Source organism: Micropterus dolomieu, linkage group LG21 (genome assembly GCF_021292245.1).
Source record: "Micropterus dolomieu isolate WLL.071019.BEF.003 ecotype Adirondacks linkage group LG21, ASM2129224v1, whole genome shotgun sequence".
Classification (NCBI taxonomy): Eukaryota; Metazoa; Chordata; class Actinopteri; order Centrarchiformes; family Centrarchidae; genus Micropterus; species Micropterus dolomieu.
In genome coordinates, this window is record NC_060170.1 from 19,052,260 (window position 1) to 19,059,780 (window position 7,521).

At 43.4% G+C, this 7,521-nt stretch overlaps 1 protein-coding gene across 1 annotated transcript in view; it reads right to left on the reverse strand.

Moving 5' to 3' along the window:
- Window positions 1-1,155: 1,155 nt before the first annotated feature.
- The window catches only part of LOC123960660 (zinc finger SWIM domain-containing protein 6), a 46,006-nt gene continuing 39,640 nt past the window's right edge, over window positions 1,156-7,521 (reverse strand). The window contains exons 11-14 of the mRNA XM_046035548.1: window positions 6,645-6,802; window positions 6,279-6,442; window positions 5,031-5,112; window positions 1,156-4,920 (exon numbers count right to left, since the gene is read on the reverse strand). Of these exons, the coding sequence (XP_045891504.1) occupies window positions 4,055-4,920; window positions 5,031-5,112; window positions 6,279-6,442; window positions 6,645-6,802 (1,270 nt within the window). The 3' untranslated portion in view covers window positions 1,156-4,054. The remainder of the gene's footprint in view (window positions 4,921-5,030; window positions 5,113-6,278; window positions 6,443-6,644; window positions 6,803-7,521) is intronic.

Here is a 7,521-nt window from a genome sequence, read left to right on the forward strand (position 1 = left end):
GACCGGAGGAGGCTGCTGTACTGCGCTACACCCAAGGGACGTCATTACCAACTGGAACTGAGCCGGGACCTGAGCACAGGTCAGACACTCAGGAAGTGGTCTCACACTCACACACACACAAACAAGTGTACGCTTACTTGCATGGATGGACATATACGTGTGTGTTTTTATGCGCTGACACACACACACACACTATTTCTCAGGCATCCATCACATAACAAATGGACACTTCTGTCTGGCCTCTGACAGCAGAGGGGTGCTTTTGTTGCTAAACCTGACGAATTCCACAATATCTAAGTGGACACCTCTATGGACAAATGTGCCTCATTACTGAGCGCACACAGATGGACAACACACGCACACACACACAGACACGGACTGAGAGCTCGTGCTGTGCTAAGTTGCAGTGTGTATACCGGTGTAGCCGTCTGTGCTTCATTACTGTTCACACACACAGACAGTTGCAGTGTTTTTGTGTCAATGTTTAATGAGGGGCTGGGAGTCTGGGGACCTTGCTGCTGTCAGGAGCTCCTGTAGTCTGGAGCTACCACCTGTTCCCATTCGCTCCCTAAAGGCCTTAACGCACACACACACACACACACACACACACACACACACACACACACACACACACACACACACACACACGCAAGAAGACAGACACACGAAGACATGCAAACAAGAGGGAGCATGCACAAAAACATGTCTATACACACACACACACACACACACACACACACACACACCTGACAAACTACATACACTGATTTAGTCATCCTGTGGCACCACTGTCAGTGTTGGATGCATGTAAACAGGTTATTGTGGTTGGCTGAGCCTGGCTGCCTGACAGAAGCTACAAAGACCATGGGAATATCAATTGATACATTTCATATTCCTCGTCAGCTCGCCTGAGATGACAGCTTGAAAGCTGCTGCCAGTGAGAGTGATCCCTCTCTGCCTTTTTCTGACACCGCTGTTATATGGAGATCTGAACCATCCTGACTGATCGCCGCTCACTGATACGCCGACCAACTCACGTCTTCAAGCTCGCAGGCCCATAACGATCCATGACAGACTTTCTGAGACAAAAGTGCAGCTGTAAAAAAAATAAAAGTGTCCTGTGTCAGGGAGGAAAAACAGCAGAGAACATGAATATACATTTCAAAAAACTAACTTTTATTAAAACAAAAAACAAAAACAAACAAAAAAAATCAATTATTGACTCATTAACAAGATTATAAAACAGTGATTTAGTTACATAAATAAATTGATATCGGTGTATCAAATCTTAATTTCATAAGCATGTATACATGGGTCATTGTAATAAATAAAATGGGAGAGCAGAAGATTCCTACACAAAGAAAACAAAACTAAAAAACAAACAAAAAAAACAGCTAGAAAGACTCAGAGGAAATTGTTTCTGAAGAGAACAAGAGACACTGGACAACGTATTTTTTCACCAAACACACGTGAGGAATTGCTTTGTTAAAGCATGAGTTACACAGCCATTCACTTACTAATTAAGGACACTAAAGCTGGGACCAAGGTGGGTTGTCTCTCACCTCTTAGAACGCGTTTGGTTGTTAGATAGATCTCCTGTTTGGTTACTTTAAAGCGTTAAGACAAGGCAAGAGAAAAGGCTGCTTTTATCTTTAATGAACTCAAGACAGAAAAAGATGCACAGAAAAAGAAAAAAATCAGACATGTAAAGACGGTAAAAAGGCAAATAATGATAGGACAGCTGAAAGTTGCAGAGGAGACACTGGAAATTCTGCTGTGAATGAAAGGGAGAATCGAGGAGACTCGTATTTTAATCTTAGCTAGATTGAACCTGTGCATAATATGAATATGAGTCTTGCTGAGTTGCACAACTACTAAGTTACTCTGATAAGGGTTATATTACTGCAAAATGAGGCAGACTTCAGCCAAGAGATGTCCTTAAATGCATGTAAGGCTAGAATACACAGAATACATGATTTTTTTTACCAGATTCATCACCAATTACCTCCTGTATAAAGCACATTATAGTTTTTCCTCCATAGGATCACATGGAAAACTAGGCTAGTGCAACAGCTTACATGCATAATTAAGTACTTAAATCCTGTATTGTGTTTTCAAACATTTATCAACCAATGGCCTGAAGTAGTCTACCTCAATCCCCTTTCTATGCTTTCGTCAGCAGGAATGAACGACAATATTTCTCTCCGCCGTCACGATTTGACTCAACCTGCATTTCTGACGGGATCCAGCGTCTCAAGTGTGAACACATGAGGCCTTGTGAGTCCAAAAAAGCCGTCAACAAGGTCAGTCTCGTCCTTCTGATATGTTCTGTTTTCAACAAAAGAGAAGGGAAAAAAAGAGAAGACAAAAGAGAGAAGGAGAGCGAGAGAGAGCGAGCAAACTACAGCGGCTTCAAGTATTTCACATTACATAGAATACTCTGTATAAATTAGTTAACATATACTTTCAGATCCTCCATATTCAGACATATACTATGGCATATATACAGAGTACAATAAATGCTCGCTCATGTTGTGTCATGTTTTTGTCTTTTTCCTGTAGTCAGTCGTTCATTTGTTCCGCCTTTTTTCCTGTGTAGAGAAATCCCTGAGAACGTTCTGGTTGACAATTACTGAAGATTCCACACAATGAACTATAACAGTAGAAAGTCTAATTTCTATGATTCACATGCACAGAGGGAAATGACACTGGCCTAGTCTGAAAATACCGTACAATGGTGGCTGTAGAGATGAGAGGGGACTGACACACTGACATATCTTGTGTGTTAGAGCCAATTTTGGGGACGGGGGGTAAGTACCGATGCCAGGGCAGTGACGTACAGCAGAGCCGAGCGCAGAAACACCTCAGCAGGAATCTGACTCCACATCTCCTCATAACCTTGGTCTCACTAGTGGATCTCCTGTTTAATTAACACTGTCAGCCATCATAGATGATAAATATCATATGATAGCAAAAAAACAAAAAAACAAAAATAAAGGGAGCAAGTTCAATACCGTATCATGAGGTAGTCGTCTCCCTCTTGGTATCTACTTCAACTAGAAAACTCAACTGTAGCGGTTATTTAGTCAATCTTCGGCTGTTAAAAATCACAGCTGTACTACATTACACTAATGTAACAATAATACTCATTATCTTTGTCTAATGTGCCATCACTGTAGCGCCTGCATACTGTCCTCTGTCTGAAACAGGTACTCATTATGGAGGTGGGGAAGATTACAACAATAACAACAACACGAGTTAGCTAAGAGCATTGTTGTTTGTAATGAAGCTAATGCCTGGGACCCCGAGAAAACTAATGGCTGCTCAAGTGCTGCTGCTACTGCTGTGTCTAAAGAAATGCTGATCGCGGCTTTCTGTCAGTGCTAACCCAAGCTGTGCCTAGCAGAGCCGGGCTAAGCTGTGCAGTGCTGCCCAGCGCCCACTGGCGAGGGCCTGGACAAAGGGAGGTGCTCTGTGTGGTTTAAATTAAAGCCTTAGTTTCTCTTTGAGGATGCCAAGACATTGTTTTTTTTTCTTCTGCTTCTTGTTTTTTTGTTTTTCAATGAGCGCTATCGTAGAAGGGCTTCAGCCACTTGACAACATGTAACTCAGTTTACACTGAAAAAGGGAAAAAAAAGATGCTTTAAATCATAAAAAAAAAAAAGGAACAAAATTTAAAACAAAAAAGCCATCTCACTTTTCATTTTCCTCTCGCACACATGTAGAGAAATACACACAACATTCACAACGTGACAAATTTCCTCTCTTCTGAAAAATAAAAACACTTCTGTACACATAGTAGTAATAATATTATTAATAATAATAATAGTAATAATGTTTATAACAATAACAACAGCAAGAACAATAATACCGCGTGTGGCTCTGTTGATTTTTTTGTCATCTTTTCCTTTCTCTTTTTGCTTCATTCTACAAGTCAGATCCCTCTTTTTACTTGTCTATTTTATAAGTCCAAAAGAAGTTCAAAAGGCAGACTCAAGTTCATAGAAAAGTACTAGAGTGGGAGGAGAGCTTTGGCGACCCCCCAGCCTCACCCTCAGCCAAACCTCTCCCTCACAAGCATCATTAGTTTCTTTTTGCCCTTGTAGATCTGTTTCAGGTTGTCTATGAACTGGGTAAACTGAATGTGTCCGTCGTGAGCCATCATGAAAGTCTCCCGGGCCTTCCCCAGGAACTCGATGAACTCGCTGTAGTGGCGCGGGCTGATGTGTGTGAGCCGTGAGTGTGTGGTGTTGATGTAGGCCCCAATGGTTGCGTCCAGCAGCTGCCTGAGCGGCGCCTTGTCCAGGGACATCAGCTTCCCAGAGTTCCTGCGGCTGTGCAGCGCTGACACCATGCCCGGCGTGGTCAGCGTGCACCGCCGCAAAATGTCCGAGAGCACGGTGGCGCACTTCACGCTCTTCACCACAAGCGGGATAACAGCAGCCAGCTCGTTTTTCCCCAACGAGTGGCTGAGCGCGCAGGCCCACAGCACGTCGTTGATGGCCGGGTGTGTGTCCTGGTTGTAACTAAGGTTCAGATGAGCCATGGCTAACGTCGCCAGCTTATACGCCCTCATCGGGTAACCGCGGTGTTCCATGTAGCGTGCTATAGTGAACAGCTGTGTGTAGCTCATCCCTGTCGCCGCTGCGTCCAGTACAATCTGGTAGGCTGTCTCGAAGGCAATGTGGTCCTTTTCACAGAGTGTAAGAGCAGAGAGGGCGCAGTTCTGGGGGTCCTTCATGGCACACTGCAGAGCGAGGGTGCGGGCGGATGAAGCCAGGTTCTCCTGCTGGTGGCAGTCCAGGTGGAGGCGGACGATAGTGCTGTTCGACATTACCGTGGTGGCCACGATACTGGTGGCTTCTGTGGGGGTGAAGAGGGTGAACCAGCTCTGCATAATGCTGTCCAGTGCATACACACCTGGCAGATACACATGGGACAGAATGAAGAGAAAAATTTGGGAGATTAAGATTATGTCAAGTACATCTTGAAACAACAACATAAATATTTACGTTGTCAGGCTCACTCACCCACTTCAGTGGCACACGTGACTAACCAACGCACCATCTCTCTCCTCCTCCAGTTTAACGTGGACAGAGTTATTCTCATCACCTGAGGAAGATGGAAAAGAAGATGGTGGAGCAGGGGGGAATGACAGGTGAGCGAGAATACTTTAAACAACATTAATCTCTTGAACTTGTAACAACCTGCACGAGGAATCTGAAATATCTCTACCATTCCCATTGAAGACTGTTATAGATATGTTTTGTTACCTAATTCAATTGCCACTTTAAGGGCAAAGACTGCATTATGTTTTCAACAATCATGAAACACAGACTTCTTTTTGTCATCGAAGATACTCAAACCTTTATTCTGTTTCACTTCACTTGTGTTTCGTAACTTGCGAAGGGACATAGCTGCTATGAGGGTAAGAAACCCTCAAGCAAACTTTCAAAGTAAATACTAAAAATGTTGAACGTACAGGGACATTACAAGGAATGTAGTCTGACCAAGATCAGCTTGTGTAATTACAGCAGTACAGGCTGGCTTGACAAATGTCAAGTACAGATATATATTCAACAAGGTTACTTGTTGAATATGGAGCTGTACTCAACCCAACTCTCATGGGCTTCAAAAATCTGCTACTTGTGGTGGTGCTGCCATTCAGGAAGCATTTGTTTCCAACATCAACACTCAAAGTGCTCCGGAGGTGCACAAAAAATAAACCTTTTGCAAAGAAATAGTAATGTGAGTCATCTTCCACCCTTTGTCCAGACAATAATGCCACCATAGCGGTTTTAAAAACAAGTTTCATGAACTCCAGAATAAAGTCCTTTAATGGACACAACTGATCTCAACCTAACTGAACCATTATGGCAAGTACAGTAGATTTCTTCTTCAAGAGCTGCAAGCTTTCCTTTACAAAAATGATCAAATATCTCGCTGCAGAAAGATAAGAATTAGTAGAATAACTTTAAGAATTCACACAGATTTTACACCTGTTCAGAGGACAAACAGTGGACTTGATATGAGTAGAATATTACTGTCACACATACTGAATGTAATGACTTTTTAATTAAAGGGATGTTATGGAAATTTGTTTGGTTTTGGTTATGTTTCCAGACTTAGATGGTGATTCTGCTGAACTTTAAAATTAGCAAGGCCTGATTGGACACATGCATAAAATGGTACAACCTGAGCTGACAACCTTCTAAAAAGGTCCCAACACATATACTGTGGTACCCATTTTGACAAACGATATGGGCGTGTTTGCGTACCTGCAGTCCCAGCTCCAGAGAGACTTTGAGGAGTGTGATGTCAGGCAGGCTGTCCATCAGAGTGGCGATCTTGAACGCATCTTGTGCCAGTTTGAAGATGTGAGACGAGGAGTGAATGTTTTTCTGGATGGACTCCAGGACTGTCTCCAGCCTCCGACTGTCACCTAGAAAGGATTCGAACATAGGAATGCTTCAGAATATAATAGAGATTACTGCTGAACTTATATGTATATGTATGTTTGTGTATATGTATTTGCGTGTGTTGCTATCTCCATTAACATTGAGGGAGTTAGCAGTACAGACCTTTTTCTGTGTACAATACTTTTTATCTCTGTTTCTTGTGTGTTTTTGCAAATATATATGCACCTTTGGCAGCAGTGAGCATCGTGGAGGCCAGCTCACACTGCTGAGACTCTATGTGGCTCAAGGTGAACCAGCGCGGGTAGCGGTTGGGCACCACGGACACGATGTGGTGGGGTCGTGACAGGTCTCCGGACGAGGCCGTCGACTCCAACACGGGCAACCTGATGGAGAAACACACGCAGAAAATGAGAGGTTGGGATAAGAAAAGACACGAGTAGCAGAGAAATGATAATCAGAGAGAGGCAGAGAGACACCAAAAGTCAACGAATCATCAAAATCACAGTGAAGTCACCTCTGTCTTTATACAGTAACAAGCGGACAGAAATACTGTACAGACAGAAAGTCTTCATTATGACAGTTTCAAAGTGACTTCAAAATGAAAATGACTTTAGTGATCACAGGGGGATTACAGTTAGCCTGTCCCTGCAATTTACTTCCAACATAGTATTTAATCACCTAGAAACCAAGGTATAATTAGTATTTTCTTCACTCTAATTGGTCATAATGAAGTCAGAGCTGTGGAACACCTGCTAGTGGATGAAGGAGCTTCACTAGTTTCTCTCTCTCATTATAATAATACTGACAGGGCCAAGTTTTCTCCACCACCGCCACGAGCACCACCACCATTACCAGTGTGGCCGGCTCATCTCCTATTCTGCTTCACTCCTCTTCCCTCTGCTTCCACCTCAGTTTCAAAGGTCTTCTTTCCTTTAGAAGACAGCACAACCTGGCCTTCTCTCAGCCAATCACAAAGCTAATTGAGTCCACGGGGAAATTAAGGAATTCACCTTCCAGCCCCGTAAGGCTGGACACACATCAAACAAATACTGACACACATGAATGAAAAGACCCCCCCCCCCCCCCCCCCCCCCCCCCCCCC